General features: G+C 32.3%; 2 protein-coding genes across 2 annotated transcripts; one reads left to right on the top strand and one right to left on the bottom strand.

Moving 5' to 3' along the window:
• The first annotated feature begins 1,420 nt into the window (after window positions 1–1,420).
• On the top strand, window positions 1,421–9,561 carry LOC123713298. The gene is made up of 9 exons (XM_045666900.1): window positions 1,421–1,592; window positions 1,926–2,057; window positions 2,428–2,553; window positions 3,685–3,851; window positions 4,176–4,284; window positions 5,201–5,283; window positions 8,525–8,699; window positions 9,044–9,275; window positions 9,407–9,561. Exons 1-9 carry the CDS (start codon window positions 1,581–1,583, stop codon window positions 9,559–9,561), a joined length of 1,191 nt encoding a protein of 396 aa, XP_045522856.1. The 5' UTR covers window positions 1,421–1,580.
• Window positions 9,444–12,116, bottom strand: LOC123713867 (TBC1 domain family member 31). Its single transcript, XM_045667763.1, has one exon. It carries the CDS (start codon window positions 12,047–12,049, stop codon window positions 9,638–9,640), a length of 2,412 nt encoding a protein of 803 aa, XP_045523719.1. The 5' UTR covers window positions 12,050–12,116; the 3' UTR covers window positions 9,444–9,637.
• Between the last annotated feature and the right edge of the window lie 178 nt (window positions 12,117–12,294).

The following is a 12,294-nucleotide window of genomic DNA, read 5'->3' as shown; positions in this document are numbered from 1 at the left end:
TTGTGTTTTTAATTATATATTTTTTATTGTTAAAACGATTATTAACGAAAAGTACACCAAAATCACTTTACGGGAGTAAACTTGGTGCGCGAAATTAAATTTAAATTAAAAATTAATGAATAGAATAAAACAAGAAAAATACTAACCCTACACATCTCTAAATATCATAAATTACGATTTCTGTGTTTTCATTTGCTACAAAGAGCAGAAACTTCTTGTTATTTTCATTTGTTAGTACTATAAAGTGTATGAAAACATTACATTTAAACTGCTTGTTTCAAATCTTTGATACAACGTTTATTGTTGCTGTTCCGTTTTACATATTGTACATGCTGTTTGAGCCAAGGCTGTACATTTTGCTCACTCACAATGTACGGTTCCTGGGAAATTGGTGTGCTCCAAATAATTGAGGATTTTAGTTCTACTCTATACTAACCACTCGCGAACAACAATAGATAATAAGCGATATAATAAAATGCTAATTGATATGCAATGTAACAGTTGAAGAGTGCCTACGTCTGGCTGGCTGGCTGGTATTTAGGAAATGGCCACACTTATAAAACTAAGAACTACTATATATATTTTAATCTGTATATATAAAAATGAATCCCTATTTCCCTTGGTCACGGCACGTGTGAACGGCTTGACCCATTTCGATAATTCTTTTTTTGTTGTGTTTGTTACTGTCAGGAGAAGGTTTTTATGAAAGAAAAAAAATAGAAAATTTAATAAAGTAATCCAGACTTGTTACATCAAATTTTTTTTCAGTGCATAGTGCTTTTACAATTCAAACTTTTTTATGTAACCTTATAACGTTTGACATAACATTGACAGAATGCGTGCTGCAAAATTTCGTTAAAAGGATGTAAGAAAAATGAATATCGTTTAAAACAAATGCTTCGATCGGAGTTATTAAATTGAGAAAATACATATAAAATAACAGTCGCTAATTGTCATTGTGGCATTAATCTTGAAAGTCCAAGTTTTTCACATGGCCAGTTATATTTCGCCTGTTCCCGTGTCGGAATACCAACAAAACTATTTATAAACGCATTTGAAAAACATACTAAGAATGTTGTATATCATACAGCATTAGAATAATAAACACTTTGTTTCTGAAATATTTTTTTAGTTTATTATACCGATTCTAAATTAATATTCATAGTAAAGACAGGACAACATCTGTCGGGTCCGCTAGTTACTAATAAATAAGAAAGCCTGCGTTGACTACTTAGACTTAGCAGAGTTTTACTCACGAGTTTTCTGTGTGTAATACGGATCCAAATTGGTAGACCTGAAGTGACAATTTACTTACATCATTTTAGTACTAATTTAAGTTTAATTACAAATAAAATTATGATTACATTACATTAATTTTATTTTTATGGTATAATATGATTGCGAAATCTCTCCAACAAAATAATATTCTATCCACAGATACCGACTGTAAACTAAAGAATTTATTTAGTGGGTAAATAGTGAGGGTAGGACAGCAAAGTTACAACAAATTATTGCGTCATTTTAGTTACTCGTGCGTTTTTGTTGTGATACAAAAAGTGTTGATTATTAATTGTTACACAATGTCTCTTACGGTATGTATTTCAAATTAATTTTAATTACAAGAAACTTCCTAGTAAACTGTCTATAAATTTAAACTAAATTATTTATACCTTGTGATTTTTCAATATAAAGTTAAAGTTTTCAAGATAAAGTTACCTTAAAATGAAAGGCAAACCTATAGAAGTACTTTTAGTGATAAAATATTGTAACATTTGTTCGGTATTTGTATATTATAGTTATACTTAGGTGGTTAGACTTAGCTAATTAGGTGAATACATCCCATTGTATTACTTAATTTTATTCTCAACACATAATGAAGATGATATGTCCTTGATAACGCTTTTATATGTTTGATTACATTGTAGGAAACTTTTATGGATGTAGTGGAACTATGCACACTTTTGCAGTGTTTAGGATTCAATGTTAAATCTTTGGAGACTAGAGATGTTAATATGAGTCAAGATAGTTCTGCGCGCAATGTTGTAATAACTTGCCAGGTATGTTGTTATCATTATAGACAGGACTGGATTTAGATGTTGAAACACACGGAGCAACGAAGGAGTGGAAGCCCTCTTGCCAACTATTTTCCAAATCAGATGAAAAAGAAATTCAGTCGAGTTTTTCAATCAATAATTTATTGTATAACATAGATACTTGTAGTATTTTACAATAATGTAAAAATATATTTAAAGAGTTGTTGTTTACTAGTCGGAACTCTCTTGTGGAGGCCCCGGGCTGTAGCCCTGGTTGGACTAGGTTGTTGTGGTTTGAATGAAAAATTTTATACATGCTGAAACTTTTACTTGAACAAATGAATAGTTTTTGGTCTTTTTGTTCTCGAGTTCATCATTTTTATATAATTTCCAGTCTTCTGGACTCCACGTTATAATGGAAAGTTCAGAGTCGAGGTGTTCATGCCCCCCCGATGCAAATAAAAACAACAGTGGCTTCTGGGAGGTTTCGGGGGTTACAGGCGGAAAACAACATAATACGGTAGATAATAATAATAATTTATTTCACAGAAAAATACTTATATCTACATTACGCTAGTTATATAAACAAAAATAGTCAAGTTTATCTGACGCTGAACTATGTGTGAACCTGCATTTCAGCATACAGCACCTAGCCCTTTAGAAACATATTCATCTTGTTGTGTAAATGTAAAAGGTTTAAATTATTCACTACATTATGGTCTGGAGGTCTGCTTTCCCCACGTGTTACCGCGTGACGATGGGCTAATGAGCTTATTATTATAATTAGTGCCAACAATCCCTACACCTGCTTCTATTGACAAGACCGCTTCAATTTAACATTATATGTGTAGATATAGTAAAGGCCCAATTTGTTAGAGATGCAAGATTGGAGGAACACAATAACAAGAACCTTTCAATCAATATAATTTTTTCTGATAATGATTTTTATAATGCCTATTGTACTATTACCGAATAGAATACGTGTAATCGAAGAGAATAGTATGTTAGTTAAATTTTTATGTTTTTACTTGTATTGTATACAAGCCATAAGAAATCCCGGATAGTTTGAAGGTATAATACTTACAGAAGAACAATCTCATAATTTTTTTAGACGATTAGCCACTCGATGTATGTTGTTTATGTGTGTTAGTATCATAATTTTATTAAAACATGTTTTAAAGCATAGCTTTCTTTCGGTATAATAATAATAAAGCCCGTTTATAATTAGTTATAATAATACGTTATATTAATAAAGCAGATAATATACAGCTTAGATTTTTTTACATTTTATACATTATTTTATTTATCTAGTTATCCTATATCTTAGCTACCTTCAGTACCGTCGATCGGAACTCGTCACAGGTAGGTAAAGGCCTTTTCCAGCTTTTTCCAACTGGCTCTGTCTATGGCTTTCTTACTCCATTCGCATCCTGCTACCGCTTTTATTTTTTATATTAAAACCGGTTCAGCACTTTTTATTTCAAATAACTAACAATTTCTCTTTAAATTGGTATTTATTATATATAATATAGAAAGTTGGTAGATGTAGAAAATGGGCGCGCAACTTAGATTTTGACATAATCTTATTAATAAATAATAAACATCTTACAACTATCTTTTCCTTTTTTTAATGACAAAAGTGAATTAACAGGAAAGCGGAAGCGGTCTTCTAGGATATCTATCCAAAACGCATCGGGAGCAAATATCAAAAGAATTACAGAATATTGTAAAATTCATCAAAGATAACAAAACCAACGAGAAACCTAGAGAAGCGAATAGATCAGCTAGTATGTTGGAACTTAGTACGCCTGAGATAAGGTAAAAATGAAACTGACAAAAATCTGAAAGCTGAAAAAATATAACATCGTAACTAAGAAAACACTTTTTAAGGGGATTGAAGCTATGTATTATTATTATAAACTTATAATTATTTACATAATTTAAAACTTTGCGACGTTTCGCGTGCTTTACAGCGTGCGTAAAGTCAGTCAGTCACCGTGACCACGTGTTTGTGTGTATAATGTGTAAATTATTTATTTATGAATAAATAAATGTGTATAAGCTATGTTAACAAAAGACTATACTAACTTCGTAACTATTTGATAACGAGAATTTTATAATATATGTATAATTTCCTTATAGATTAAAATTAGAAGCAGACACACCGACACGTTACCGTTCTTTGGACACGTTGATAACTGTTGATGATTCGTCACCATCTTTCCCCATGCCAATATCTTTTAAGCGTCAGGTAAGTTGAGAACCCTGTACGTCAGCGTCTTTATTCTCTATGCCTCTCCATGGTGAGGAATCTGCCATGTCTTTAATGCGTATCATGTTGCATGTTTGTGTGTCATACGTCAAACATCAAACAGACTTGATGTGAGAGCCCTTGAAACTAGATTTAAATTTGCCAAAATGCCTTAAAAACGTGTAAATAGAATATTTAAATTTTTGGTTTGTTCCTGTGGCACCTTCAATGCTGGTAGCATTTCCTCGCTGTATTGAGATATCTATTCGGTGAACTAGGGACGCCGTAACTGCTATCTACCAGCAGATCTTTAAAATTTGTCGACACGAGCTGTCATTTTCATACAAATTTAGTTTTCGACTTTCTACATACACTACAGTTAAGGCATCTTGACAGGCACCAACTAAAATCTTTAATTAGCGCCTGTGCACTTCAATTCCATGGCCATAGTCTCCAAAAGAAAAGTTGGGACCTTAATACCAACATTTGATGACTTATTATAAACTGATCACCCGTATATAGTAATAATCTTTAATGAATCAGCTATAAAAATCCTAGGTTAAAATCCATAATTTTAACGTATCGGTTTTTGTGTATTTGTACGTGAGTTGGATGATATTGTTGCATTATTAATGGGCTTGCAAGAGAGTTGTCGTCTTTTTAGAATGCATCAGGTTTTGCCAAATTGCTTCTAAGCTGTTTATTCAATCTCAGTTGTTTGGTTAAAATAATTCTTACCGTCAGAGCTCACTTTTTGCACATTAATTAAAACATTCCAAATTACTTAAAAATTAATATTTCAATAATTTACATTTGTTACTTACTCATTAAAGCTATTACAACTTATTATTAGCTATTACAGCTTTTTATTTCTATATATTATATTTTAATTGTTATTACTGACTGCTTTACTTAGATACCAAAGATCCTTGAAAGGCAAAGGACATACTCCGTGTCATCTACACCGGATAGTCTCCATGGTTGGAACAAAACATCAAGGTATGAGTACTTTACGGCGCCTCACTTGCCAATAAAACACTTGGTTTAACGATGAAATCAAAGATACAGTAATAATAGTTATTGGTTTTCATCCACACTATCATAGGAACTAAATAATTTAAATAAATGTCTTATTAAAACACTGTTGTGCTTATAATTGACGAAATTATTAAACCTGACATTCGTTAGATTATGTATGAAGCCCCGCAACGCCCAAATGGCATACAGTCAAAATCTATTATAACGACATCGATGGGACTCATATTTGGCCATAAAAACCGATAGCCGTAACAGCCGATGACGTTGTTTTTATTAGGTACTTAGTATTGAATGTGTGTGTAATATACTCATGTATAAAATGTCTTTTTATTATTATTTGTTTTCATGTATATTAAAAGATTACATGTTATTTATTTCACATAAAAATAATAATAAAAAGACATTACGTATAATTATCATTTTTCTACATTAACAAAATCTGTTATTTTTGTTTGAAACACTTCTGTAGTACGTACGCACTTAGTAGTTCACGTTGAATTTTAATTAAAGTACTGTGATAATTTCCCTGCATATGAAACTGTTTTTTAAAAAGAAAAATTTTTCGTAATACATTGACAGCATTGAGACCATCATTCAAAGTTGGCACTGTAAATTGTTCTTCAATCTCGTCCTGTTCGTCATTTTCCTCTTGAACTTCTTGTACCTCTACTACATCACTATCAACACTGGCAGCTTCACCACTCATTTTCGAGCCGACGATACCGTGCCTAGCCCGGAAACGTTGAATCCAACTGGACGAGCAAACGAAATCTTCACCAAAGCGCTGAGCAAAATAGTTTGCTTTTTGTTGAAGAATTGGTCCATTTACTGGCACATTATTTTTCCTTTGACATTTAAACCACTTTAGCAAAGCTTCCTCAATCTTCGTATGCTTCGTTGTTCTTGCTCGTTTCATTTTCAATAAATTGTTATCAAAAAGAGTTTGAATTTTTTCTCTCTCTTTCCAAATAGTTGAAATTGTCGAGTGTGATACACCATATTTTGCGGCCAAGTCTTTGTTTGGAATTCCACTCTCAAGCTTTGAAATAATACGCGATTTTTCTTCTATAGTAATTTGTTTTCTTTTTCTTTTCGACATGTTAAAAGTGTCACGAATAGCTCAACAATAATATGTTTGTAAACAACAACAATAATGTGTTGGTGCGTCTTGTGTTCTGATTAGTTTTAAATGTATGTGTCGTTCGCGATTGAACGGTTCAAAAGAACCAGATCTTGAAATCCTCGCTAACGAATGGGTCACTACATTAAAAATGATACGTTCGTTCAATGACGTCGCGGCGCGCCGTAGTGATCCGAGGGAATGAGACCTATGAGAGAAAAGATTACCGAACGAACCAGGCGCGAGCCGACGATGCGGTATTTAAAATTTACGACTGAGTCAATCAAATACGATTCTTAAGTGTAGATTGATTGGAGCTAGAATCTATTTAATTCTTTTAGTTTGCCTCTACTTCAATTTAATAAGCTTTTTTATGACTATACAAATAAGGTTAAAACTTCAACACTAGTCGCAGTAATATTATTGCTGAACTGCTTGAACTACCCGATATATTTTGAAATTTTACTTTTATTATTTATAACAAAAAAGGTCCCATTTCAATTTTATATTTTAGTACCATAGTGACCTTTGACGTGTTGATTGTTAGCGACGTGACGCGTTAATGTAATTATTACAAAGGTTTCTCTTTTTTAATGTATGTAATTAATAATGCTAATAAATTAATAATAATATTTCCAAGGAATGCAGTAAGTTGTCAAGCTGTGAAGAATTCAAAACAAACATCTTATGAATTTCGTCGAACATATTGTGTACATAAAACGATTAGCAAACGTCATAATGTTCGATATATTAGCATAAGTAGAGATAGCTTGTGTGTATGCGTACGTGTCGCACATACACACAATACATCGGGTTTGTTCGGAAGGACTCGGTTGTTAAAGGACTAGTTCGCTCTTGAAATCTGAACCGAAGTTGTTTTACAATCGGGAATCTTTCAGTTCGGAATGATGTTTAGTCCGTATCAATCAATCGTTATATTAAACGTGTCGAACGAACCAGATTATTTTGATTCAGATCTTTCAAATTGAGCGAAATACACATGCATTAATAAATAATAAAATAAAAATATGTTTATTCATTTTAAGTACATATGCATTACAATGTGTAAGATTTGGGAACCCTTTAAAGTAAAAAAATACCTGTCAGGGTTCCCAGCTCTTCCATAACTTAAACTTAATTATAAATTTCTTAAAATATATTTATTCTACTATATATTCTTAAAATATATTAAAGAAACTGATTGAAGAGAAATGAGAAAGCGAGCTTTGGGATTCGATTATACTGCATACACGTGTACCTATTTTCTTTCTGTATTCTGAGAAATACTAGAGTCGTTTTTGTTTACTTTTGCGATCTTAGTGACTTTAGTGTGCCTGTTACGTAGCCCTATATAATGGAATCTGCATTTCGCAATATATCAAGAATAACACGTCCCTAATGTTACATGGTGTCAGCGGAATTCCTATGACGCAACTTACACGAGTTACACGAGCCTCACGTTGCATAGTGTCAGCATTTGGTGCCTCTTCGAGCCTTTTTATTTCCATATATTATGCGCATTCAATTTCCTCACTTCGGGTTGTTTAGCCGTATTTTAATTATAGTTTAAATTGTAATTTTATTTTTAAATTAAATTAGTTTAAAACATTTGGTTTTTTTTGAAACCTTCGGCTGTGGCCTTCGTAATTTGCCAGATGTGTAAATGGGATACTGCCCTCACCTATTCAAATGTTTACAATACTGGTCGTTATAACAGATATAGTCGCTTAAAGAGATATGTTATAAAAAGCGGTGTTTTTTATAAGGCGGTCTGGTAGAATTCAGCCGGGACCTTTGATTTTGGTCAATATAACCTAATAATATAAGTATGTTGTTCTAAACGATGTCGTCTTAAACGGTTTTGACTGTACATACATAAATTTTTGGGTTTGTTTTGATAATAGACGAGACGGTTGAATGCGGCCTCTATGGATAAATTCTATGCCATAAGAATATTGTTTTGCCGAGATCGAACCAAGGAACTCTTACGCACAAAGCAACGCAGGCATTACATTATTCTTTAAAAATTAATCATAATATAAATTTTCTCTAACTCACTTCACTCTTTTACACTTTTTTTAGCCCTATTCAAGAGCCTCAAATATCGAAATATATTTTAGAGAAGCTTATCTACGCTACAAATTGTTGTGAAGAAACTCAAAAACATATTAAATATGTTATCCAAACATTGAGTGCCAAAACTAAAAACAATTCGTCATGCCAGGAATTAGATGTTTCTAAGATACCTGTTTTTAAAGTGAGTACAACAATACAGTGTTTGTAAAGTGAGTCAACAAATCATAATAGTTGTTCAGACTTCTATGAAAAGCTTTTCAGTAAAATATGTCTTGTATCTGATTATAGAGACAAGGTTGAGAAAACAACTTTTTTTAAAGTATAGACTATGGAAATTATTTTATACTGTTTGCTCTGCAATTTTTTTTTTTGCATAGTGGCTATAACGCGACCTACGTTTTGTGCGTTTGGATCACAGCGGTTGATTCTTTCTTTCTATGTTCAATTTATCAATTGTACTATAATTGTATGAAATCCATGAAAGCGACGCGGAAAGTTATTATTTATAAAATTATGGCTTTCTAGGCGGCTGATACTCCAAAAGGTCACTACCTGTCTTGCTCCAATATACCAGCATCAGTAACACCAAGTGCAGAGAAAGACAATCTAAAAAGAAGTGAATCGAGCACATCAACGATCACCACAAAAGAGAAAACGTCTCGCCTACGCCGCCTCTCTCCTAGCCTTTTGAAGCTTAAAAAGGATAAGGATACTGCAACAAAAGTAGATAAAAAACCTAAAGAGAGTAAATTGACCAGTAAGTAGTTCATTTTACACATTCCTTAGGCCTTCAAACCGAACAGTTCCTTGATATTTATAGTTCGATTTAGATTTGAATTCGATAGTATTATCATAATTTAACTGAAAGACAAAATATTTATTTTTTAGGTTTATTCAAGCCAAATAAAGTACTCCCACCGCCAAGTACATCGAGATCGAATTTAATGAGTCCAAATTTAAGTGCATCTAACAAAAAGTTCAGCCACATAAAATCAACAATACCGAAACCGTCTTCCGGAAAACCAAAAGATCAGAATCTTTAAAACTTTAAATATATGTGTATTTCATGTATGGTTAATAAATTTTGTATTTATTATTGTCTTTTCATTAATACAGACGTTATGTTCCAGATGTTTCTGTATTACTTGTATTAAAGAGTAACTTTTCAACCGCTTTTTCGAGTTGATTATTCTGATTTGCTTTTTTATTTTTTTTCGATATAGATTCAGCTTTTTCTGAAATATCTTCTCTTTTATTTGATTTTATAACTTTTTTGCTTCTCTTTAGCTGAACTGTAGCTGGACACATAATGCTCTCGATCAAGTCGTCCTTCACGCTTCTTTTAACGATATCTCCATGGCTCTGGAAAGCCTCGCGCCGTGTATTTTTATAAAGCTTTTCTTCAGTACCAAAATTATCATCATTACTTAATTCAGAGTTACTATCATTATCGCTTTCATTATTTTTTAAACGACTTCTTATTTCCCGCTCTTGACTTTTTGTTGTTAGATCTTTTAAAGTATATCTTTCAGTTTTATTCTTTTTTCTTTCTTTTCTAGCAAGCTTCAGACATATAGTCGCTTTAGGATAGCCAGAAAATTGTTGATAACTTATGCCTTTATCAAGAGATATAAAAGAATTCAAAAATCGTCTGGGATGGATATCCTCGGGTGTTTCGTTTAATAAATAATAGGCCTTTTTTAAAAATGACTTTTTATCCAGAGGATTTTGTTTGTGAAAAAAGTTTTCTAATTGCTTGTATGTAGTCAGTCGTCTTATTGCGTTTTTTTGAATTATATTATATGACACAACAGCCATTAAAATAAATGATGGCTCATTGCTCACAATATGATCCCACAGTATTAGCCATTCAGAACATGTGAGAACTTCACTAAAAGCAGTCTCTAAGATTTTTAAAGCATAAATTTGACTTGTAATACCAAGTTCACAATAATGATCTAACAGTTGTTGGTCATGTTCTGCTAAAATATTCTCTATTATCGCCAAAATGCTAAGAGGTGGAAAGGGTGCATACTCAAACCAAAGCTGACATTGGTTCATCAAAACTGTTGCAACACACTCAAATAACAATAGAGGATCCTTATGTAATACTTTAACAAATGGGAAAACAAAGCCTGGAAGAAATTTTAAAACCCCAAATAATGGACACCAGTGAGCAAGACATGACAGCAATCTTTTCAAACTTTTTAGAGTAATTGTACTGTGAATTGTAAATTGTCTCTCAATATCTTTAAAAGCTGTATGAATTCCTTTATCAACAAGAGTTGAATAAGCTATTTTATTTCTAGGTGTTACCAGAAGTGATCTCCAAATAACTGATCTAAATTTTTCGGGATATTCCCCATATTGCATTAGTATCCTCCTCAATCTAACACTATCCATGCATGTTCGCATCCTTTTTTCAACTTCTAATTTGGTATGTAGATCATTTTTAGACTGAATCTTATAAGGAGGAATTATATGAGCTGGTGAAGGTACATTCACTTTATCTTTTGAACTTTTAGCCAGATCCAAAACACATGATGTGTTATAAACATTTACTTCACCCAACTGCAAAATGCATAGAAAATATTTTCCACTGGGACTAACAATAAAATTTCTAATTCCAGATGATTCACAGCAAATGTTATGTATAACTTTCAATGTCTGTACATTGATCATATAAAGTATGCAATCACTGCTTAAGACACCCAGTATTTTATTAGATCCACCATCAAATACTTGCGGTATGAATGAAACAAGTTGTACTCCAGATATATTGTACTTTGTTAAATCGATTGACACAAGAGCTTTCCATGTATCCATGCTGAACAAAATTAAAGTTGGAGAGAGCCCTGCCATTGCCATTGCTCTACCATTCATAGTAAACGCTATACTTTTCATATGCTTTAATTCACTTGGTATAATCTGTTTTACAGATTTCATAGTTTCATGTCTCCATATTTGAACTGTATCATTTTGAAAACAGGATACTAAATAATCGCCAGCTGGTGTAAACATGATTTGTTGAATTTGGGCACCAGAATAGGTATTCAATGTAAAATATTTGGTATAGTTGGTAAGTTCCCATAAAATAGCTTCAGCGTTACTTGCTGTAAGAAGATTATTCATTTTACTATTTGAATAGGAAATATGTTTTACAGGAGCACTGTGTCCAGACAATGTGAAGGATATTGAACCGCTTTCTATATCCATAAAATGTATATTGAAATTTTTGTTCGCAACTATTAAAGTATCTAGCTTATTGGGAAAAAAGTGTAGTGCCGTGCACGGTCCTTGACTTGCTAACTTCCAAAACTTCAGATCAGCAAAATCTAATATAAATATATTCCCTACGTTATCCGCACATGCTAATTTTTCGTGAATATCATCGAATGAAGCTGAAGAAAATCTGATACGACGACCGCGGACAGTGTGGTGCAGCTGTAATATAACACCATATTTTGGCTTTGATTTAACTTTTAAATCGAACTTTTCTATACTGTCGTTTGCGTCATGATTTTGGTCCATTTCCTATACGAATCAATATTCAATTGAATTTAAAATAAGTATTTTTAATATATTTCAAATTTGGCGGAAGCGGATTCAATACAAATTACAAACATCAAAATTCAAACCAAACATAACTGTGATTAAAATTTTACCACAGAGTATCTTCTGGTGTATTGTTATTTATAATCTAATATTGTTGCTGACTCCACTACAATTAGAATAGTGTATGAGTCGCATTGCCAATCACTGCTAATTTACTGTGT

This window comes from Pieris brassicae, chromosome 8 (assembly GCF_905147105.1).
Source record: "Pieris brassicae chromosome 8, ilPieBrab1.1, whole genome shotgun sequence".
In the NCBI taxonomy this organism is placed as follows: Eukaryota; Metazoa; Arthropoda; class Insecta; order Lepidoptera; family Pieridae; genus Pieris; species Pieris brassicae.
The sequence above is the reverse complement of the archived record's forward strand: the minus strand, read 5'-3'. Positions and strand labels throughout refer to the sequence as shown.